This window comes from Hemibagrus wyckioides, linkage group LG20 (genome assembly GCF_019097595.1).
Source record: "Hemibagrus wyckioides isolate EC202008001 linkage group LG20, SWU_Hwy_1.0, whole genome shotgun sequence".
NCBI classification, from domain to species: Eukaryota; Metazoa; Chordata; class Actinopteri; order Siluriformes; family Bagridae; genus Hemibagrus; species Hemibagrus wyckioides.
In genome coordinates, this window is record NC_080729.1 from 6,502,684 (window position 1) to 6,527,386 (window position 24,703).

At 38.0% G+C, this 24,703-nt stretch overlaps 1 protein-coding gene across 2 annotated transcripts; it reads left to right on the forward strand.

The window, feature by feature from the left end:
• Window positions 1–4,730: 4,730 nt before the first annotated feature.
• rinl (Ras and Rab interactor-like) lies at window positions 4,731–24,137 on the forward strand. Of its 2 annotated transcripts, none has more exons than XM_058419048.1 (12): window positions 4,731–5,021; window positions 7,367–7,526; window positions 10,703–10,862; window positions 13,760–13,868; window positions 17,038–17,110; window positions 17,367–17,455; window positions 18,043–18,134; window positions 18,297–18,519; window positions 19,882–20,499; window positions 21,152–21,469; window positions 22,095–22,226; window positions 23,462–24,137. In XM_058419048.1, the coding sequence occupies exons 2-12, from the start codon at window positions 7,486–7,488 to the stop codon at window positions 23,797–23,799; spliced, it is 2,193 nt and encodes a 730-aa protein (XP_058275031.1). In that variant the 5' UTR covers window positions 4,731–5,021; window positions 7,367–7,485; the 3' UTR covers window positions 23,800–24,137. The 2 variants fall into 2 exon arrangements, with proteins under 2 accessions (XP_058275031.1, XP_058275032.1); XM_058419049.1 differs by having other exon boundaries at window positions 4,733–5,021; window positions 19,885–20,499; window positions 23,462–24,136.
• Window positions 24,138–24,703: the final 566 nt, after the last annotated feature.

Consider the following 24,703-nt stretch of genomic DNA (forward strand, 5'->3'; position numbering starts at 1 on the left):
AGGAGTGTGGTTGTCTGTCTATATGTGGCCCTGTGATGGACTGGTGACCTGTCCAGGGTGTACCCCTGCCTTTTGCCCTGTGTGTGCTGGGATAGGCTCCAGCAGACCCCCGTGACCCTAATTAGGAATAAAGCCGGTATGGATGGATGTTTTGTTTAGTATTTATTTTAAAGGAGTCTCCAGGGTCAGTACTTTGTAACACGAAATATAAAATCCATCCAGGACTGATATTAGACTCATTAGACACAATCACGGAGAAAAGGATGGTAGCAAAAGTCATGAACATTCTTTTTTTTATGGCACACTTACTGGACACATGAGCATCATCTTTTTCTCATGAAGCTAATACTAAGAAAACCTCATAAAGATAATAACCTTCCATCAAGAAGACTTACCTTATTATCTTTGTTGTTTTTTTTCTTAAGACAAACACTAACAAGTCTAACATTTGTGTCTAACATTGACCACGCCCAAATTATGATGGCTGGACAGCTGCATCACAAAACGTCCAAAACAGCAGGACTTTGGGTGTGTTCATGGTATGCTGTGGTTAGTACCTACCAAAAGTGATCCATGGAAGGACAACCAGTGAACCGGTGACCAGTTCATGATCCCCCAGTGCTCAACGATACGCATGTGGAGTGAAGGCTACCACCCTGCATCACTAAACAGTTCAGGAATAGTTCAAGATGTTGACTGTGGGACATGCTGGAAAAAATTAGAGGCCCCACCTCAAAACTTACAGAGCTACTAGTAACATGACTACACCTTCAGAAGCGTCAATGCCTCAATCTGTTTTGGTGGCACAAGGTGGAGCTATACAATATCAGACAGGTGGTTTTAATATTATGTCTGACCGGTGTACAGACCGGCCTTCAGTTTAAACCCCATCAAGTTTTATTCCTTTAACAAATCCTTTTTTTTTTTTTTAGAATAGACACTGACCTACAGAAAGGTCATTAATAAACAGATCATGGCTGGCAGAGGTAAAGAAAAACTTTGACATGCTATGAGCAAGACCTAAGTAGGTCAACTCACCACTAGTATAGTAATTCAGTGTTTTCTAATGGTGTTGGGGATGATTTACTTGGTTTGTAACTGTAGTATAATATATTGTCTGTTATTAGACTCATGTTTGCTGTAAGTAGCCTCTTTCTTAAAAGCATTAAGGTTGATTGTGAAATAAGCCGTCGGCTATTAAGAAAACTGTTATGGTTGTTACCTAACTAGCTTTCAGGAGGAGCCAGTAGCCAGTTCAGTTAATTGCAAAACAGGATGCTTAGCTTATCATGATTTTACGTAGAAAAAGAGCTAACGGCTTCAGCCAGTGATGCAATGACGATTTCTTCAGGTACAACGTGTTTTAGGATTGTCTGAACTCTTGATATCATATTTCCTCAGACAGGAAAGCTAAAGTGTAACTCTGCTTATCTATTCATTACATTCAGCAAAAAAATAGTGAAACAAAGACCATTTTCAGCTGCAATCAACAGGTTAATCTACTCTTAGCATAGCTAGCTAATGTTAGCCTTGCAGCTCAGGAAGCTAGGTAAGCTGTGAATCATCATTACATTTTATTTATATTTCGTTTCTTCTTTTTAAATAAATAATGAAAGTGTTATGATAGCAATATTTCAAATCAGCTAAAGATTGTTATGAACTTAAATGCAGAAGTACTTTGTGTATTTTGAGGACGTTTTTTAAATGGGTTTAGCTAGCATTAGCTAACTACATATATACAAACTGATAAGAGATTATATGTATGCTTGAAGGATTGGTTGATGACAACAATAAATGTTTAGGGTTTAAACATTTTTTAACAAATATGCAATTGATAATAGTTATGTGATATCAGATAAATGCCATTATAAGGCATAAAATTTCTAATGTCAGTCTTCCCAGCTTTCCTAAAAAATAAAGTTTGGGCAGCTGAGGCTGTTCTCTCAGTCGTTTTCTATACTGTGTTCTCCTGGGCAGGCAGCATCATTATACAAGACACCAAGCACCTCTCAGAAATCTGATTAACTCCATCACAGGGCTGATATGAGACTCATTAGAAACAATCACATAGAAAAGAACGGTAGCAGAAGTTGTGAACAGTTCTGCACATCCTCTCCATGGCACTCTTTCTGGGCAGTGGTGACAGCTCTCTGACCAGAAGGTTGTGGATTGAAGCCCCAGCATCAGGACCAGCAACACCAAGCTGCCATTGTTGGGCCCTTGAGCACGGCCCTTAACCCTTCATCATGGTTGACCCTGTGCTCTGACCCCCACTTGCAAACAAGCTCAAAACTTCACTGTGCTATATGTGTATATGTGGCAAATAAGGGCTTCTTCTTTTTTATTTATATATTCAAGCTATCACTGTTGGGGGGCAATTCTATCAGCTCAAACATCTCAAAGCATCTTAGTATGAAGAACAACTGAACTCATACACACACACACAGTACATAGACATACAATGCAGACATGGATAACCACCACTCAGCTATAATGAATGAATAAATGAATGAATGATTTTTTATTATTATTACTCTGATGCTGTCCTTCACTCAGACTCTGTCTCTGGATATCCTTCTACTGTAGGTACATTAGCTTCCATAATATGGTAATAATTTAAAGTATTGAGTAAGGGCAATATTTTAATATTTTAATGACTAAACACTTTTTCTGCCTTGGTAGAAGTGTACAAATGTAAGATGAGAATTTCAAGCCCCAACACTACCAAGCTGCCACAGTTGAGCCCTTGAGCTGCCCCAACTTCCAAAAAGCTGGGATATGCAAAGAAAAGAATTTTAGTGTGCTGTAATGCATATGTGACAAAAATAAAGGCTTCATCATCATCATCACTGTATATTAATGCTTATGCATTCTTTTTTTTATCAAGATTGTATGTATTTAGTTCACATCAGGAACATGTATCATGGTCCAATGAACTATATGCAAATAGATGCCTTGTAAAAAAGAAAAAGAGGAAAATAAAAATGAAAATGAAGGCAGTGAAGCATAGTAGGTTTTTTTTTTTTTTTTTTTTTTTTACCTATCTAGCTATATCACAGAAATGTTTGACCAGCTATGAATAGTGTTGTCCTTTGCACCATTGAGCCTGGCAGTGGTGCTTCCAGCAAGATAATGTCTTTGAAATAAGATAGCCGGAGTGGATGGCTTGCTCCATAACTTCAAAATAGTCTTTTTGGCAGCAGTACCTGCTGCTCATAAGGTCCTTTTGTTGATGAGCATTCAGCTGGAGAGTGGAATCATCCAACAGGAGAAGTTGAGGATCTTGTGGTATATCCAAACATTAGAAATCCAATACGTACATATTTCCAAAAATGAACCACCAATGGGCATTCCCAAATCATGTGTAAGTAGGATCCTACTGTGAATTTATTAAATAAATAAGAATCAGATCTAACCTTCATCTTATACAGCACACTAGGAGGGATATAGGCCCTATTAATATATTTACAATCTGATTCTTAGATGCAGTAAAACCTCTGGACCATACCACATCTCAGTCAGGTTGAGTGAGCCCTTCCCTATCCCAGGAGTGGTTAGCTGGAATGGAAGTGTACTTCAATGAAAGGATTGAATCATAAATCTAAGAAAACTAAACCACTTAAGGGAGTGTTAGAGTCTTACCACTCCCACAGGGGGTTTGGGGGCATGCATTCTTTATATAGATAACAATAAGCCTGAAACTTGGGTTTCTGCACCTTATTACATGACACTGATTGTTAAAGTCTTTTGCTGCTATAGCACCCACAATTCCCTTTGGGGACTGATGAAATCTCTCTCACTCTCTCTCTCTCTCTCTCTCTCTCTCTCTCACTCTCTCTCTCTCACTTACTGTAAGAAACCACAAAGTGGAAAGCCCTCTAAAGTCTTTTCCAGTCACAAACTTTAAAGATACAGCCTTACCTCTGAGAGTTACAACAGAAAACATCCCAGTCATTCGAAAGAAAATTCACCATATGAATATTTGTATATATATAATATATATAATATATTAGTTGTTCTTTTAAAATTTGTTACTATACAGAAACGATAACATTATATTCCTTCCTATCTATCTATCTATCTATCTATCTATCTATCTATCTATCTATCTATCTATCTATCTATCTATCTATCTATCTATCTATCTATCTATCTAGAAACAAGTGCATTAAGATCTGTGAACCTTGCAACAGGAACTATTGTCAAAGATACTGGTAAAGAAGACGAATCAACTCCTAAAGCTGTGCTCCGGATCAGGAACCCAGAGCCTTAACCACTGAGCAACCACTGCCACTTTCTGACCAATAGGAACAGAGAATTCAACTGCACTCTGTGTAAATGTAAAATATACTGTAAAACCTAGCTGGATGCACTTGTACTGTGAGATATAATAAATGTTTATTTGTGATCTGGGATCAGCAACTGCTTCAGATTCGGAACAGTCTGGCCGCTTCAAAATATGGCTCTCATAGAAATCATATTAGAAATCACACTAGAGCTGATTTGAATATTTACTTAAGGTTTTGATTGAAACCGAAACGATACAACTGACCAGTCAAACATTGAGAAGCGTCACCTGAAGCCGAGCAGCAGTTGCTCCAGGGTACAGCGTGTTTCATCATTGACTGAGTGTAAAAATGCATGTGGGGTGTGTGTGTGTGTGTCTGAGAGGGTGTCAGAGAGACTGAGAGGTTTACCACAGTCTTCAAAAGAAGGAGGGAAAGGAAGCATACGCAAAAAAAAAAAAGAAGACACAGGGTTAAAAGCAAGATAGAAAGATAGACAGAAACAAAGTGTTGTGAAATGTCGCAACAGCAGAAGTGATAAACTTATAGGGTCCAGCCGTAGAAACACCTGAGTCTTGTGACATAGTCTGAAACTTTTTTATTTTACAATGTAGTGGCGGAGCACAGTTTCACAACAGGACAGAAACCGAGATGAGCTGTGCAATGAGGAGGTTCAGGCGTGACACTCTCTAAACTACGAGGCCTAGAGGAACCAGCGGACGAGTCAATTAATGAGTGAGTTTCGTTTTGTGATCCATCATCATTCTTGTTTTCTTTTTTAGTTTGAGCTATGCTAGATTTAAACTGGTTGCTGGATTTCATCCTCTGCTCAAAGCATTCTGGAGCACATGAGATCAGTGATGAACTGTTATTATTACCGTTTAAGTCAAATCAACATCTCTGCTTTAAGTGAACAAGTGTCCAGTACAAAGAAGCTGGGGAATGGACATTACTTAAACATTTCTAAGCACTATCGCTCCACTGCGATAGAGTTCTTTGGTGAGATAACGCCATGCCATGACATGCCACGCCACACCACTAGAGAGGCGTCAGCTGTTCGTGCTGTATAAACTTTGCGGGTGGTTAATATCTAAGATGATTAGGATTTCGATTCAGCAAATCGATGTGTATTGACTGATCTAAAACGCAGTAAGACACATTTCCATAGCAGACATCTTTGCATTTGTGCAGCTTGCTTACGTTATCAAGGCGGCTCCATCTACCAGTCTGAATTTCTCGGTTTTTTTTGGGAGATTTCTAGTGTGAATTAACTTCAGCATAGCAGGAAATAGAATGAAACCTAGGATAAGAACAGATAAAGTAGAAAAGGATGCAACCTTTGGTGTCAGAGTGTTGCTTCATTTCCTATTTTGTCTAAATCATTTGGTAACAATGTCATTTTCTACTGATAAAGAGGTAGTACACAGTCGCACTGTAGACAGACACAAAAAAAATAACCAAAAAGACTTGTTAGCATCACTAATGATAAAGTAAGGTAAAGTAATTTTCTATTAGGTATATTAGATGAACTAACAAGAAAGTGCAAAGAAAGCAATAATTCTGGGCTCTTCTGCGTTCCTCTACAGAATCCTAAACTTCTCAAGTGTTGTTACATTTATAACTTCATCCAGAATTAATCCTAATGCTTTCAACAGTTAATCATTTTGAATAGCAATTCAGCTGATAGACGGAATTGGAAACTTTGACACGCAACACTTTACATACATAAAGTCGATATACAGTATATAACTTCAATATACATAGCTGGGATGGAGGACCGAAAAAGTCCTGAGTCCTGAAAATATAAGATAACGCGTCAAAATGATCTGTCATCGCATTCGTATTTGGGTCTTCTCTAAACTGAGAGCCACAATTTTTAAAGCACACAGCTGTAGAAAATGCCTCTGTATGATGTAGCGTTAGAATTTACCTTCAATCGAATGAGCATGTCGATATCACTGCACACGAGAGCTCCTCGTCCGACATCAGAGCCTGACCGCTCTAATGCATTGCTCTTATTGCTGGATGGGCAAATCCCCACATCCACACTCTAGGTAAAAGCCTTACTGGAGGAGTGGATTATATAACAGGAAAGTGGGGACTTAATCTGGAAGGGATCACATAGGGGTGTGATGATCAGGCGTCTAAATATTTTTGACCAGAGAGTGTATCTGACCAAAAATGTGTACAAAGTCAAAAGCGCATTAGTTGAAATTACGTTACTATTTAATTATTACTTATTACTTTATTACTATTACTTTGCCTGTAAAAATTGTTCAATTTCTGTAGGCACCAGCGTACCTAACACTACATAGTTTGCTGATGAATTCATCCGAAGTAAAGCGTCACAAAAATTTTCAACATATCTATAAGCTAGACTTTGACTTAGCCTTATGGTCTTATGCTAGGTACTGGACTTGGATGTTAGTCTAACCTGGCATTAGCAAAAACAAACCGTTAATCAATAGGCTTTTTGACATGGCAAATTAAATAGCCCATAGTGTTAGTAAGAGTTCTTTTACTCAAGCATATTGAATCGTTTTACCTCAGGCTATACACTGTAGTGTGATTAAATAGATACAACTTTAATTACGTTGTGTAGCATGAGAAGGTCATCGCAGATAAATGACAAACTGGAACTATTTTCGCTAGGTTTTTTTTTTTGGAAGTGGATTGTATGCTAAACTGGAATGACCGAATGTTGATTTAATTCAATTCATTGGGTAGATGAGAGAAGACAAGATCTTTGAAAGTTTAAATGAAAATTAACATGACATTTTATTTCTTAAAAAACAAACAAATATTAGTGAATACACAAGTGAAGTTTAAACTCAACTCGGTATTTTTCCACTCTTCGATACATAGTAATACAAAGTAATACCCATACGTTGCAATTTCCAGAAAATCAAGATGATTCATCTAAACATCCTTCCTTAGCTAATCATGTGCTTCAGGTATGGAAAGACTGAGGCACTGTTTGCTGATGTAGGACTTGTCATGTCGTGTTTTGTCTGGAAACTTTGTGTGCATGATATGTGAGTTTGGTTTCTATGCTTTTTTATTTTGTCTCTAATCATCAGAGGGAAGCGAATGCTTCCTCTACTGATGAAACGCCACAGGTGGAGCTGCATTAGTGCACAGAAAGGGGCTTGGTAAGACTTCCTGACACATTCATGGCTTCACCCAATGATCAGATACAATGAAGAGACTGGATGATGAGCCCACAAAGAGTGGGAAGAGGTGAGAAACATGATATTTGCATTGTTTTGTGGAAATAGCACTGATCCACCTACAATGGGAATTTACGGGCAATTACATTTATAGAAAGTTTAATTCATTCTGCTTTATTTGTAGAGCGCCTGTTCATAGACATAGTCAGAAAGGTGTTTTGGAGAAATTTGGGTGTAGAGTTATATTTTGATCCAGAATGAACAATCCAGTGGTGAGGAATAACTCCCTGAGAGGGCATGAGGAACAAACACAGAGAGGAAACATATGTAAAAGGAAATTCATCCAGTTCTGGGGGACACCTGATAATAGTGGAACTATAAATATAAAATTACACGTCTACAATGATATACTGTATAGTCAAACAGTAATATATATATATATATATATATATATATATATATATATATATATGTTGAACGTTTGTTGAGACTTTATGAATCTTACAGCAGCAGTTCTTAGATACAAATCCATAGTAATTATCCATTGGATCATCCACTAAAGAAAGAATTAAATTTAGGCAATAACTTTAGAGAGATGCTGTGTATATTGATTTACTGTATAAAAATATGAAATAATAGAAAGACCTCCCAAAATATTAGTATCTCATAAGTTGTAGTAAGATTACAGGGTGAAGAGGTAAAGAAGGTACAGGAGTTTAAGTACTTGGGGTCAACAGTCTGGTGTAAGGGAGAGTGTGGGAAAGAGGTAAAGAAGCGAGTGCAGGCAGGTTGGAATGTGTGGAGAAAGGTGTCGGGAGTTCTGTGTGATAGAAAAATATCGGCAAGAATCAAGGGAAAGGTGTACAAGACAGTGGTGAGACCGGCCATGCTGTATGGTTTAGAGACAGTGTCACTGAGGAAGAGACAGGAGTCAGAGCTGAAGATGTTGAGGTTCTCTTTGGGAGTGACACGGTTGGACAGGATTAGGAACGAGTACATCAGAGGGACAGCTCATGATGGACATTTGGGGGACAGAGTTAGGGAGGCCAGACATGTCCAGAGGAGGGAGAGTGAGTATATTGGTAGGAGAATGTTGGACATGGAGCTGCCATGTTTGTGATATTTATACAATTATGCTGATTAAATAAAAAATTAGGATAGTGAAAGTTATTTTGAAGTTAACAGTGGAACCTCTTGTTCTATTCTCTTCATTTTGATCATGCGGATCCCAGTTCATTAATAGTTTTGCTGTGTTAAGCAAGTCTGCTCTCAGATGTTCCTCTTTGCAAACTGGTTTGTTCATGTTTGGCATGCGTTGTCACGACTGGTCAGCTCATAGCTGGTTCCAAGCTAGAGGTCATTTCAAATCACAGAATGACCACTATTGCACCCATAACCCACCAAACCACAACTGCTCAGCTTGCACTGTGGTCTCAGATTTAAAAAACAAAATAAAAATGTAATTATTTTTTTGCTTTATGCTATTAGGACTGATCTGGCACCACTATGTTCTGTTCACTAAACATGGCTATACCTTCCTCCCATTCTAAAATACTAAAATTTGTTGAGTTCATATGCTTACATCAGTTCCATGTGACATTAACACAATTCGTTTTCGTATATATCTAACATTTCAGTTCAATTTATTTGTTTAGCGCTTTTAACATTGACATTGACATTGTCTTGAAGCAGCTTTACAGAAGTACAGAAACATAGAAAAGAAAATTTAAGTTACTATTTTATACCTAATGAACAAGCCTGAGGCGACGGTCGTGAGGAAAAACTCCCTGGGATGATATGAGTAAGAAACCTTGAGAGGAACCAGGCTCAGAAGAGAACCAGACCCTGTTTGGTTGACATTGGACAGTAAATGATGTCAGTGTAAATAATCAAAGTCAAAAGTCAAAGTCAAAGAAGCTTTATTGTCACTTCAACCATATATAGCTGATGCAGTACACAGTGAAGTGAAACAACGTTCCTCCTAGACCAGAGGTGCTACACAGAACACAGACAAAGTACAGTGAAGCAGACAAACATAGAGCTAAACACAGAGATAAAAAAAATGAAACTATAATTTAATAATTAAATTAAACTAAAAAAAATTAAACTATACTTAAGATGCATTCTTTAAGAACTAGACATACAACAGAAGTGCACAGGAAGACAAGACAAGACAGTGCAGACAAACAACATATAGGCCCACTGTCCTTTCTGCAACAGAGCTCTTGAGTAACAAGTAGTACTAACACGATCTGATCACGTATTTTCAAAGCCCTAAATAAAATGTTTTAAATGCCGAAATTTAATATTATAGATATAGTTCCAATCAGTGCCAATACCCTCAATGTAATTAATTTACATTAATAATAAGTGATCATGCTCAATCTACATCATTCAATCTAGTAATCAGCAACTTTCTGAAATTTTGATTTTATTGAGAAATGTTATATTTTGATATAAACTATACGTAAATCTGACCAACTGAATTTTCTTCAGTGCAGATATTCAGTCCTTAACTGATCAATTAATTCATTAATAAGATCGGAACTAATCTGCAGTTTTTTAAAACAGTTATTTTTATCACAATTGGAACCGGTGTCACCCAGCAGAGGATACCGTTTTTACCTCATATTGTCTCAGCAAGTTTTTCCTTGCCATCTATAGGCTTCTGGACTATATATATATATATATATTATTATTTTTTTTTCATTTCAGTATTAGTAATCCTGTAAAGCTGCTTTGCTTTTGTCCACTGTTAAAAGTGTTATAGAAATAAAAATGAATTGAATTGAATGAAATTCTCAGAAGGGGAACAGATTTGCGACAGATATTCAAAACACATTTAATCAACACGTTTGCTTAAAGAATTAAAAGAAAGACAGTAGGCCATTGACTTGTGTTGTGTACCGGAAAAGATCACTAGGGCTAGCTAGTAATAGACCCATGCATAGACACTAATACAAATTTTTGTGTAATTGTTAGCACTGGCCTGCTGGACCATATCATTTTTAAAGCAAAAATAATTTGGGAATCCTTAAAGTAAAAAACGCTGGAAAAATTTGGCTGCAAAACATAACCCAATACATTTTTCATATTGGAAAAACATTTAAACAGATATATATGGGTTAACCGTGCACTGTTAATAAAGTCTCTCATCACATGTTTTGAATATTTATATCTGTTTAACTGCAATCATTTCCCACGCTTTATTTTTACATTTCTATAAATGTCAATCATTTCCTGCAGGACAAGCTTTTCTGACAACCTCACCAATGGTGACTCGGTGACTCAGAGAAACCCTGTGGCTTTACTGCAGAGGTTACGTCTGTGTCAGGAGGCTTGGAACCCAGGAAGCCCGTGGGACAGAGATGGAGCCCACGCTGCTCTGTGGGGGAGGCTACCAGGGGTAACGTCTCAGTTACCATATTTATACTCTTTTTTTGTGTGGTTCTGACCTGTCTGAGGTGTTTGTCTCGTATGTGCAGTTCTAAGCACTTTTTAGTTTCGTTGGTTTCTGTAGTCTCCTGCAGTAGTTTCCCAGTTACAGTATTTCCTCTTTTCATAAGTTCCCACTCATGCTCTTAGTTTCTGGTTTGGTCCTTGGTCTGTCTGCTTGGATGATGATAATGTAAATAAAGGCAGTGCTGATGATTACGTATTGCTTTCTATGATACTTCTGAAAAGGTGGTAAAATCGTGACTTCATTTCCTCAGATTAGCTTTTGTTCTTATAAAACCCTTTATAAGATCCTACATTATTCCGTTCGTATTGAGCAATAGAGATTGTATCTTAAGATATGAGAAGATATTACACGTAACTCACTGTTTGAAAACGAATTTCTTACACCTCCAGTCAGTGGCACTGGTGTGTGGTTTCCCGGTTGAATTCAAGTAACTTCAGAAACTACAGTTTCTGTTTAATACTGTTATTGCGTGCCGTTTCCCTAAAGTGACACTCATATATACTTCCGTGTACTCATTCATAACTCCGTATTCATACATCGTTATAACTCTGCATATAATTTAGGTAACTGACAGTTAATTGTAAGTATGTTAGTCACTAGATCTTGTGCTCTTGAATATTTGCTGTACGTTAAAGTTGAAAATTATGTTTAGAATACTTTAGAACAAATAAAATGATTAAATAGAGAAACGTTTGTGGTCGCCTGACCATCCCATTCCAGATTTATTCCCCTTTGCTGTTCCATTCTTCTGGGATTTCCACTACATTGTGGGATTTTTGTTGATTCGGCTACAAGAGCATTAATGAGGTCAGGCAGTGATGTCAGGTGAGGAGGTCTGGGGTGCATTCGCTGTTCTAGTTCATCCCAAAGGTGTTCAGTGGGGTTAAGGTCAGGGATCTGTGTAGGAATCTCAAGTTCTTTTACTCTAACGTGGTAAAACCGTGTCTTCATGGAGCACGATTTGTGCACATCGTCATGCTAGAACAATTTTGGGCCTCTCAGTTCCAGTAAGGCTAAATTGTAACGCTACAGCGTACAGTACATCCTGTATGATAATTTGCACAAGGTAAATTAGTTTCTGTTAATACTTTAAAGTGGTTTTTATAAACAGTCGTTTCCTCCCGAGCCTCTTTTCTTTTCCTCTCTCTCTCTCTCTCTCTCTCTCTCTCACTCTCTCTCTTAAAGTTAATAAAATTAGAGAGTTAAGAATAAGTCACGCTGCTGAGAAACCGCAAAACTCATAGCCTTCCATGCTGAAGAATTTTCTGTGTCAGACAGCTTAAAGTTAAAGTTGTTTGTCTGATGGAGACAGTTTCCGAAAATTGCTTAAATAAAAAAAAAAATAAAATAAAAATAAAAATCTCCTCACAGTAAATTTCATCATATTGACAAGTCCACGATTTTTCAAGCACCGAACCAGCCCTGTGGAAGCTGTTACTACAGAAACAGTGAAATATTAAAGAATATCACATTAATCTTTTCTTTTTTAACAGTACACTGGCTATGTAGAAATTGTGGCAAATGAAATAAATGTACTTATGGGCCATTTTCAATCAGTAGAAACAAATGAATATGAAAACTATTGAAAATGAAAACTAATGACCGTTTCATTAGTTGTTGTACTATTTTACGTGCTATAAATATTTTTAACTCGGAGGAAACTGTTTGCAATAAAGGTGCTAAAAGATAGCAGTCGTTTGTGCTTAGGGGGCTGGCGGTGTGCTATTTACATTGTTCCTTTTCTTTCTGCTTCCCTTTGAATCGCAAAATAATTGCAGAAGTAGTGAGAGCTAAGCATTATTCAGGACAAGCGTAGCAATCATCGGGTGGTAAGGACCTACAGCTTCCATTTCCTAATTTCATTTTTGAATTGGTGTGAATAATTGTGATGGATTTAAAAACACGAACTGCTTTTGGAAATGTTATTTTCTCACTTTAAGAGGAGAGCAGAGAGAGTTTCTATATCTTTCTTTAAAAGGTAAGCTGGGTTTAAGCAGCCCAAACAGATATGTAGGATTATGTAGAATTGCTCAAAGTTTTTTCCTCCTGGATCATCCTTTGTTCAAAATGAAATTTGCAAGTCTGTGTGATGGTCAAAAGGTGGTCTTCATTTCCCATAACGAGACACGCGCATGCACTCCAGGAAGGGAAGACTAAACAACAGCAGATTAGCGTCTTTAGAGTCTTTATAAGGTCCTGCGTGTTGTAGAATTTATGTTAAATAACAGACACTGAACCTATGAGAAATTGTCAGACACAACTCCCTTTTTGAAAATGAATTTCTTTCACCTCCTGTGTGAGTGCAGTCAGAGGCAGTGGTGTGTGGTTTTCCGTTTGAATTCAAGTAACTTCTACAGCGTTGCTCTCTCTTTCTCTCTCTCTCTCTCTCTCTCTCTCTCTCTCTGTGTGTCAGTGGGACTTTTTTGGCTTTGCTTTTCGTGCCGTTCTTTACGGTGCATCAACTTCCTTTTTGTGTGAGGCAAATCTACGCACCTATGTATAGACTGTACCTTCTTGCATACCTCTATGTGCGTGCGTGTGTGTGTGTGTGTGTGTGTGTGTATTTTTAGACACTTTTGCATCCAGACATAGATAGGCCTACAACTTCAGAAGCATGTTTTTAAGAAGAGCATAGAATCAACTCAGATATTTAATAACATCAAACATCAATTCATATGCATTTTGTAACTTTATAACAAATCGATAAGTAATTATTCCATCCTATATTTATGCAAATATACTGTAGTACTTTCCAAAATACTGAAACCCCAGATGTGTCGTTAGGGCAGATCATTAAATAGCGTACATCTTTAGTGACCCGGACATTTTACTCCATACAGAGTTTCCTGGTGGTGACTGATTCTTCTTCTCAGAATAAACTCCTGTGTGTGTCGGTCGATGACCAAAATAAAAAAGTACAAGACTTTCCCATCATACAAACCGGCTCAGGTAAGTAAAACACACACGAGCATTATTCATTCCATTCTAGTTCACTTTCACGCGACTTTACACATATCTCTTAGTACACACAGATTGAAACAAAAGTCCAAAATGTACTGAAACTGAAAAAAAATCAAATGGAACACAAAATCATCACTGGTGTCCTTAGTAGTAGATATTTTATACCAGGTAGTATATATTTTTCTCTCTAGTTTATACTTTACTGTATCTGAAGAACAGCGGTGTAAAATAGCAAGAAGCAAAAAATGCTTCTTTACTCATTTAATCAATATCATCATAACCACATCCATCCATCCATCCATCCATAAAGATACCCAAAGGATAAAATTAGACATTTGGTATTTTGAATAAGGTTAGATTTTATTACATATTTTAGGTTTCTGCTACTTTCTGCTACTAAGGATTGCTGTCCATTGAGTTTCATTTAAAAAATAAATCTAATAAAGAAAATTTGTATTCACTAAATGCATTTCTGTAGAAAAGAAATCTGCTTTAGAGTTTTAAAAAGTGAACTTATCACGACAAAAATGCTTGTTAGCAACGCTTTGGAGTAACAGTACATGAACAATACCTGGATTAATGCTTACTTAAATATGAACTAATGGTTATTTAAGGCATGCGCTAATCACGCTAATGTTAACTATGACATGAGGAGTTTGAGTCATTTTAAGGGTTACTAACAGCCACCTTAAGTACATATTAGAGCATGTATGCTAGTTAATGCTCTATGGCACGGTGTTGCATTAGGGTCACGGACACTTTTTATCACACGTGCAAAAAAAACACACACACAATTAAAAATACCCTGTGTAGAAGGGAGGAAGTAAAGGTAACCAGTAGCGTGCTTCTATTTGACTGACATTTCCCAACATTTTTTTTTTTTAATACCACATTTGGGGCAAGTGTATTTTTGTTCTCTCCAAAATGTAAAAACGGCACCTTTTTCATGCTCGAATTACCAATGTTTTTTAATTTAATGGTGTTATTGTGTGCTGTTGCCCTAAAGTAACATACTCACATGTGCTTCCTCAATCTAAACAATTAAAAAAATCGCTTATTGTGCACTATGATCAGTCACAAAGTGTTGCCAAATAGTTTGTAATCCGTTATTTTATAATGCATGCAGTAGAGGGTTACTATATCGATTAACACATAGGCTCTATAAGAAAGAATGGGAATGAAACCTGCATCATTTCAAATTGTTCTTCCTTGTGGGTCAAGGGAGCAGAACCCCAGGGCCCGAGCAACCCAGGGCATGTCCTAGTACTGCAGCAGTATTGGAAGAGAAATGGATGGAAAAGGATACACTATAGGTTGAGATGGTGTGTGTTTTTGCAAATATTAAGGAGGATCAGTGTAAATTATAGAAGTAATGATGCTTGTTTTAATATGAAATTCTGCATGTTTATATCATATTCTTTATTATAGAGAAGGTTTGATTCGTGTACTTAAGGTGGTCGTTATTCACACATGAATTCAAGACTGGGTTAAGTTTAGCTTTTCATTTGTTTTTGTGATTAGTGCACGGTTTATCATTCTTTCACAATGAATTGAGGTCTTAATACAGGATTGTTCATGTAGTGTTATCGTAAAGTGTAATAGGCATACAAAGCAGTTCAGTCCGTCGCTGTCTGCTAAGACACTGTGTGTCGTCTTTCTACAGCCTTAATAGTATTATACATTCCCTTTAAATGTCACTTTAATAGGAACACCTGTGCAGTGCAGCTACTTTGCTCTTATAAGGATCCAGTGTTCACGTGCAGGGGGAATGTGATCTCAGTGACAGACATTGGTGCTTGAGAAAATCTTGAAGCTGCTGATCTTCTTACATATAAGTTGAGAAAAGCATAAAACTTTCAGTAAAGCAGATGTTCTGCCTTGTTGATGAGATCAGAGGAGAAAGGTCAGGCAGAGTGACCTTTTTTAACATCCCAGAATGCACACCATTCAGGCTCAAGACCACATCGAGTTTCACTCATGCCAAACCTTCAGGCTGAAGACCACATCAAGTTTCACTTATGTCAGTCAAAAAAAAAAAGGAACAGAGGGCACAGGCTCACCCAGTTGTATGTGAACGTTCTGTATCTGCATGGTTTCATATACTGTGCTGCTGCCAAATGTTTGCGGCAGGAAATCAGTGAGTGTTTATACGCTCGTTGTCCACTTTATTAGGAACACCCAAACACCTGCACCTTCATGCAGTTTTCTAATCAATTCAGTTGAATTGAATTCATCAGCTGATTACATGATGGTATGATCTTAGCATGGATGTTGGTACCAGAAGGGCTTGTGTAAATATTTGGCAATTTCACACCCAGCAACCTCTAGTGTTTGCACGATAGATTTAATGACACCCTTGATTAAAAAATATTGCATAGAAAATTATTGCCTTTATAAAAATAAATATATTATTTTATAAAATAAATAAATTCGAACATAAATATTTATAAATGAAACATAGAAATGAACACAGAAACAGACTCAGGGTGCAACAGTGTGCTCAGTGTTTGAATTTGAGCCTAGTGACAGACTCAGTGTTCTTATTTGGTGCTTTACCTTAACTGCTGTATGTCACACTTTCATAAATTACTTAAACATACTACAAACATAATAACTGAAAGGGATATCTATCTATCTATCTATCTATCTATCTATCTATCTATCTATCTATCTATCTATCTATCTATCTATCTATCTATCTGTCTGTCTGTCTGTCTGTCTGTCTATCTACTGAAAGGGATATCTATCTATCTATCTATCTATCTATCTATCTATCTATCTATCTATCTATCTATCTATCTGTCTGTCTGTCTGTCTGTCTGTCTGTTTGTCTGTCTGTCTGCGTTTTGGTTCTACATTAAACTTAAACCTGAGAAAACAAGAAACAGAAGTATCTTTGTCAGCATGTTTGCAAAAGTGAAATTGAAATATAAAGTAATTTCTCAAAAAGCCATTACAGTTCAGTGCAAGCTATACCAGTTTCCTGTTAGTTAAAAACAAAACAGTGGCGTTAATTATTTCTTAAGACCGCTAGAAACCCTTCCTACTTCCTTGTGCATGAGTCTCTACTGAGCACCAGTCTGTCCGGTTCCTTTATTTGTTGCTCTGCCTTTCGCATGCAAGCTTGGTTTTTTAAAAAATATTTTCTCTTTCTCAGCACAACGTCTGGATACGTCTCACCTTGCCTTCTCGGACCTGCTGCAGCTGGTGATCTTCTACAGTTTAAGCAGGTAATACATATCCATATCATTTCCTTTATTATGAATCAGGGAGCTTCAGTTTCAGTAGAGTTAAGCATGTACAGGCGTGTAATTATTGTGTGCTCAAAGTGTAAAGAGAAAAAAAGTGCTCAAGCTCAAATGTTGTTATTATTATTAGTAGTAGTAGTAGTAATAGTAGTAGCAGTAGTATTGGAACATGTGTGTTTATTAATAGTAATGTATTGCTAATTTCTCTACTACCACATTATTTCGGTTTCTCCCACAGGGATGTGTTGCCTTTGTGTTTGTTGATTCCTTCATGGGTGTGTGGCTTAACCGAACAGCCAGAGCATCTTGTTTCACACCTGGGTCCAAGTTAGTCCTCTCAGATTATCATCCAATCATATTTCACTTACTGTTTGTCTTTTCAAGGGTGTGGTGTGAAAGGTTTAATGATGATGTGACACACAGGATAAAAGTGTTTCCAGACTTGTAGTAATCATATGGTTTTAAAGAATGCTTGGGAAAAAAAATTAATTAAATCTTTATGTTAGAGGCCTTTTTTACATTTTCATATCTTTATTTTCTGATCTTGTTATTTATAGACCATGACAAATAGCTTCAAAAAGCCAAGGATGATTTTTTTATTTACATTATACAATTTCTTTGTTTGTGTGTGTGTGTGTGTGTGTGTGTACTGTCATGTTTTTATCCTTTGATGGGAACCAAAATTAGGAATAACTTACTGTTTTACCCTTAAGCCCTAAAAGAAAGTTTTTTTTAAATATTATTTTTAATAGTTTTAATTGAAATGGAAGCCTAAATGTTTCCTTTTTATTTCTGAGCTGAAGTGTGGGTTTAGATTTAGGTACAGGCATAGTATTAATCAGCTGCAGTAATAATTATGTCAATGGTAAATCCTCACACGGATTTTAATACAAAGGAATGTGTGTTATTTTCAGAGGCCTGGGTTTGTCCCTCAGCAGATCTGTTGCCAGGCACAATGAGTCCAGGAACACCAGAGGCTCCGGACAATGTAATGTGCACCATACAGGTGAGCATACTACTGTCATCTTGTGTCATTTAACACATTCGTTGTATTAGCTTATGCAGGCATGCTAAATATAGGTTGTTATCTGTCTTTAGTTAGCGCAATATTAAGAGAGAGTTCTTCATTCATGTATTTACTCATAAATTCTATTTTGTTTTAATGCAGTTAACAGCAGACAATGGTGCACTCTGTTTCATCAACCCCCTGTATCTCCAAGAGCATGGAGATGATTGGCTGACGCATTCCCCGGTTAGCACAAACCTCATCAATCGCCCCTTCACTTCCAAGCGTGACAGAAGGCTGAGCACAGCAAGACCTTGGGCAGGGGCGGGGCTTAAGAAGCGAACCGAATCGGTGGAAGAGTCGCCTGTCGTTACGGACAGCTCAGGTAACACAAAATGTTTTTAGATATTCTTATATACCACATTATTCTAATATACCATTAATAATCTTAATAGTATATGAGCAGATATATTCTGTTAAAGGATCTTTGTACGACGTCCCACGTAAATATTAACAAAATGAATTTTGTGGCCCAAATCACCGTGTACCATGTGTTATCAAGTCATCAGTCAACTGGAGTGAAAATATTTCACAAAGGTTCCAGCCGTTTTACTGATTAAAGGGGGAATTCCCTGGTATTTCAGTTCTGTGAATGATTCACACCTCTGACATCATCAATATTTCCCTGAAGTTGCCATTTGGTTTTTTGTGAATTGATGTATTATAACAGGCAGAGATGAAACTCTTAACTATGAGTACGATTACACAATTTCCTTGAATATTGCTAGAAAGTGGCTTTAACTTTTTAAGAGTTCCCCCTTACCAAATAAATTAGAAACTTCCACAAAAAGTAGGAATTATCACTAATCAGAAATGTGTCACATAGGCTGTCGCATAATGAATGAGATTCGAAACTATGAAAAAAATCGATATTGAAACAACAAAATAGAAAATTTCCAAATTGCAAACTTATGTGCATCTGCCCACATCTGGTTTGCGTATTTTTTTGTTTTTTTTACAGCACTATGTACAGACCTAAAAGTAAGACCTGGAAACTGTGATAATTCTGTCAACAAACAGTTTGGACCATGAGTGTTTAACTATTAACTAAAAAGGAAAGAAGTTTTTATACAGGGATACCACAGGCTACTTGCTAATAATAGGCAAAAAAAGAATATTGAACAAGACTTTATTTGTCACATATATGTTACAGCACAGTGAAAAACCTTTCTTCACATATCCCAACTCATTAGGAAGTTGAGGTCAGGGCACTAGGATGTAATGCCTTTGGAACAGAGAGCGTCAAGTGCCTTGCTCAAGGGCCCAACAGTGGCAGCTTGGTGGTGCTGGGACTTGAACCCCAACCTTTTGATCAACAACCCAGAGCCTTAATTGTTTGAGAATACCGTAGGAATGAGCCGAAATCTCTCAACGATACCAACAGCCATTCTTCTTGCTGTCAAAAAAGTTGGAAACCGCTCTTTGTAATCATGAAAGTAGAAAACAGATTGCCCTTACTGTAGCATAGTAACACAGTAAGTAGAGTACCAGGAAATATGAAGGTCAGAGCACAGGTTTAGCCAGGCTAGGGCTTCCATGGAGCAGAGATGGTTAAGGTTCTTAGGGTTGGCCCCAGATTACCCCTAACTCCTACCCTACAAGCCCTAAATATAGCTTTTAAAGGTATTACTGCTTTTAAGATGGTACTGCCATAAACCACTATCACTGATGGACTTTATCTCTCCAGCAGGTTCTCTTGTTCAGTCCCCAGTTTCCCCAGTGACTACAACTGGAGTGATTTTGCGCAGAGCAAGCAATCCCGATACCTCAGATCTTCAAAAAAGGGTGAGCGTGGATTCGATCAGCAGCCCCATCCCTCAGTCGCCGCACCGAGTTTCTTGGGTCGAGGACAAACTATGGAACCCACCTGCTCCCTCCTCCCTGCTCCACCCTCCATGCCTGGAATTTGATTCTCTGTCAATGAGCAGCATAGAAGAGGAGCCCGATCCTGAGCAAGCCGCAAGCCCTTGCCAGGTCCAAAACTCCCCACGCCTCCCGCTGGCTGACAAGGTTAAGAACAGGCTTTCAGCAGTTGGCCAGGTTTTCGGTGGTTTCATTAACCCACAGAAACGCCTGAGTAAGCGTGTGCAGGAAATGAGCGAGCGTAAGGGCAGTCCTTTCGCAGAGGCCCTAAAGGGATTTCTGGAGCAAACACTGAAAATGAGAGCTGCTTGTGGTGTGACGAGTACAGAGATATTACAGGAAGTGCGCTCCTCCCTCACGGCTTTGAGAGAAACACTGTATGACTCTGTCGAAATCCAGAGCATCATAGACACCCTGGGAGATGTGCCTGATTTTGAGTTGGGTAAGAATACAAATCGCAGAATTAGTTTAAATGGTCCTCTTTTACAAACAGGCAAACCTGATACAATATGAAAACCATACAATCAAAATATTGTGGTTTTTAGTACATCCTGATACAAACCTCGTCAAACCATGCAGCTCAGCTGTGCCAAACCCACTGAGTATGGGCAGAGTGCCTCAGACTGGATGTTAGATGTTGGCAAGTGATTGGAGTTTGGTTCAAATTTATGCATCAATTTACTACACTGCATTTACTGAATACAGTCAACTAAATTGAGGCATGAGGTGTGAATTGGGTAGCCACAGCCACTGCACTAGACTTCTGTGGCAGTGGATCCTACACACACACACACACACACACACACACACACACCCCAATATGGGTTGCATTCATGAAGCATATAGATATAACTTTTTTCACAGGTAGAACACATTACGTTAGGGTGCTTGGACCCCTAAATATCATAACCTTGATAAAAACCAGTGTAAAAATTTTTAAAGAAATCATAGCTATGCTTTAGAGACCCCACTTTAAGAAACACTGTTCAAGACCATTGTTGTCCACTCTTCTGGTTCCTTAAAAAAATACAGAATATCCTGTTTCATGCAGTTGCACTTCTATTTCATCTTCTTTCATCTTCTGTTCACACCAGATACCATGATGGAGCAAGCTTTACATAAAGTGGCGCTAAAGCCGCTGTTTTCCCATTTGAACGAGTGTATGAAGACGGCACGGCAGCAGGACGGCAGCCTGCATCGGCTGCAAGCGAACCAGAAAACACTGATGAGTCGAAGCCTAGAGGAGCTGGAGGGGACGGCAGGTGCAGGCGTGCCTGATGCGGCAATGCTGGAGAAGATCCAGCAGCGCTGGGCTTCCATGCACCAGCAGTATTCACCACAAAAGAAGGTGGAAATGCTGCTCAAAGTGTGCAAAAACATTTACCACAGCATGACTGTCAACGCCAAACCTGGTGAGTGCATCAGAAATCAATGTCCATATTCAGACATAACTACAAACTTTTCAGAAGGTATGCACAGGCAGGAGTTTGCCTAAAACAGAGACATGCAGCGTGTTTCAATTGTGTACAATTCTGACCATTGACCTTGGACTTAAAGGTCCAATCGTTTGCTGTCTTCCTGTTAATATATAAAATGATGCAGCATTCTTTAAAATGCTACATCATTCTTATCTTATTTGCTATCTCTGATTATTTTTCTAGCTTAAAGGCAAATTGATGATTTTCTAGACACTATTGCAAAACTCAGCAAAAATGTAGTTGAGTTAGTTGTAAACTAAAAAGCAGAAAATTGACATAATCTGAATGGCACACCCAAAAAAAATTGATTTTAGTATTCTGTGCATAACACACATCTGAATATGTGTAACATTCCCACGTAAATATTAACAACACCTTTGGAAATAATTCTCCATTTCTAATTACCATCCAAAGTAATTACACTGATCTGGCAGCTTATTACATGCACCTGCCTTGTATCTACACTTATTGCCTGTTTTATTAATTGGCACCAGACCAGATGAGTATCTGCTTGCATGTGGGTGTGTTTGTGTCCACTGATGTCGTTGTTTTCCGACAGGGGTGGTATTCGGAGCGGATGACTTCCTGCCCTGTCTGACATGGGTGTTACTGCGCAGCGATGTTGTCACTCTGCAGATAGATACAGACTACATGATGGAGCTGCTAGACCCCTCTCAGTTACAGGGCGAAGGTAGGAGGGCATACTATTGCTTTGTTTCCGTAGCAGTTTTAAACAGACCTCCTGTTGAGTATCTCTTGGGGGAAGTCCCTGTCACCATCTTAGAAAATATTTATAAACAGAATATAGAATAAAACAGAATAAACTGTATAAATATGTAATGAATGTAGCACGATAACTTGTAGCTAAAGTGTGAAGTTTGCAGAAAGAAAGAAAGAAAGAAAGAAAGAAAGAAAGAAAGAAAGAAAGAAAGAAAGAAAGAAAGAAAGAAAGAAAGAAAGAAAGAAAGAAAGAAAGAAAGAAAGAAAGAAAGATTATTAGTGTTTTGGGTCCAAATTTAAAAAGAATTTTTGCCCAAAACATGAAACTAGAATGCTTTTAATTAGGTTCAGGATTGCCAGTTGTGTTGTTTTTTTTACACCAGTTGGTGTTTGTTTTGGAACAAAGTTGGGAATGGAAAAAAGGAAGTCTGCAGATGGCCCACGGCTGCCTATCTTGCTTTAAAGTAAATAGTCGAAATTAAATCTGATCAATTCTGCAAAACATTAACTAAAGGAAACAGAGGGAACCTGTAAGTGCAGTCTATCTATGGTAGAAGTGTTCAGTCTTATCCGGAAAGGACCGTTCTGGGTGCATGTTTTCATTCTAAACAAGCAGAAGCCACACCGGAGTCTATCTGACTAAACCTGTTTGATTGCGGATAAGATCAGACACCGTGATCTATGATGTTTCTGTTGTCAGATATATTGCAAATATGGGGAATACACCTCAAAGGTATGAGTGCACATCAAAAAAAAAAAAAAGAGAGAGAGAGAAGATGAAAGCATGTCACAATGCCTGAAGGTTTGGTGATTAGTCGAAGGTTTTTTGTGTGGTTTTTGAGATGAAGATGGGACTTTTGCTGAGTAACCCTGGCAACCCTGGTCAGATTTCTGGCCTCCATTTGAACCACTGATTTCTACTCTAGACTATTGCACATTATGACATTTTAGGCATGTTATATTTTCTTTAAATTACTGTACTAGCTTCTAAATGTAATAATAAGTCACTACACGTGATGAAGACTAAATAAACTAAAAGTTTATTATGATAACTGTGATGTTAACTGGATCTCCAGCAACATCTAAACCGTATATTATATCAAAATTAACACCTACTGTATATCTGCTGTTACCCTCGCCCCATAATGAGTAATGAGTCAGAAGTGACCATTGAATCTTTCCTGCTCTGTTTAAATCCGTCTCCAGGTGGATATTACCTGACGTCCCTCTACGCCTCATTGTACTACATTAGCAGCTTCCGGTCTCGTTTGGCGGCAAGGCAGCTGAGTGCCGAAGCCCAGAAGTCACTCAGCCAATGGCATCGCAGACGCACGCTCCACTGCAACCAATCACGGCGCAGCAGGAACCGAAGGACCTTCAGGAGGCACCGAAGTAATGAAAAATCAGATGAGGAATCAGAAGAGGTGAACGCAAGTGATGCATCCAAAGACAACGACCAGACTCACACTGCTGATGTGACAGAGACACTGCAGAGTGTGACCGAGAACTTTGGAGAGGAAAAGGAAGAAGAACAAAATGGATGATCAGAGGACTGATTCTGGGTAACAGAAGAGTAATGTTAACATTAAAACTGCCCTGCACTTTTGCCTAAACTGTGTGTAAAAAAAAAAAACAGAATTGTGGACAATCCCCGTGTCCAAAACTACACAATACCTAGGCTTAGGGTTCTGATTTTGTGTGTCCTAATAGCACCATTTATGAAGCCTTATTGCACCTTTTGTTGAAGTCTATAGTCTGTATCAACTGTGTAATATATTCATTTTAAAGTGTTTTAATTTAAATTGTTGCAGCATTTTAATTAAAAATGCTGATTAAAAGAGCTGAATAAACCAAGCAACTGATTTCCATCTACAGTCTATATTTACATTTACAGCATTTTGGCAGACATCCTTATCCATAGTGACTTAAAATTTATCTCATTTTATACAACTGAGCAAATGAAGGTTAAGGGGCCGTTTAGCAGGGGCAATTTAGTGGACCTGGGACTTAAGCTCACAAACATTGCATCAGTAGTCCAACACCTTAACCAGTAAACAACCGCATCCCCTATATCATTTGTTGTGGAGCTGCAGCAACGGATACAGGGAGTTGATTTTGCCATGACGCATGCTAATGTTTACACCAATGCTCCAATGCTCTACAGAGTAGCACGTCTTGACAAAAATTACCAAGTATTTCAGTTTACACCTTTAAAACCACACTTAAGGTAATTTCCTGTGTAAGTGAGCACATATTCTGAATTAGATGCAACAACGAATTGCTTTACCTTCCTTTAAGGCATGCACTTCACTAGTGGGGGTTATTTTAGAAGCTGGCAATACAAAGAAAGAAGATGTATGAAAAGTAATGACGTAGGAAAGGAAACAGTAACTATTTAATGGCCTTCTTTTAATATTTCAGTTCCTTGAAGATAAGATAAGATAAGAT

Coding starts and splice junctions, on each gene's coding strand:
- rinl (XM_058419048.1), top strand. CDS start 7,486: ATGAAGAGACTGGATGATGAGCCCACAAAGAGTGGGAAGAG. Junction 7,527..10,702: donor CCCACAAAGAGTGGGAAGAG/GTGAGAAACATG, acceptor CATTTCCTGCAG/GACAAGCTTTTCTGACAACC. Junction 17,111..17,366: donor ATCTTCTACAGTTTAAGCAG/GTAATACATATC, acceptor TTTCTCCCACAG/GGATGTGTTGCCTTTGTGTT.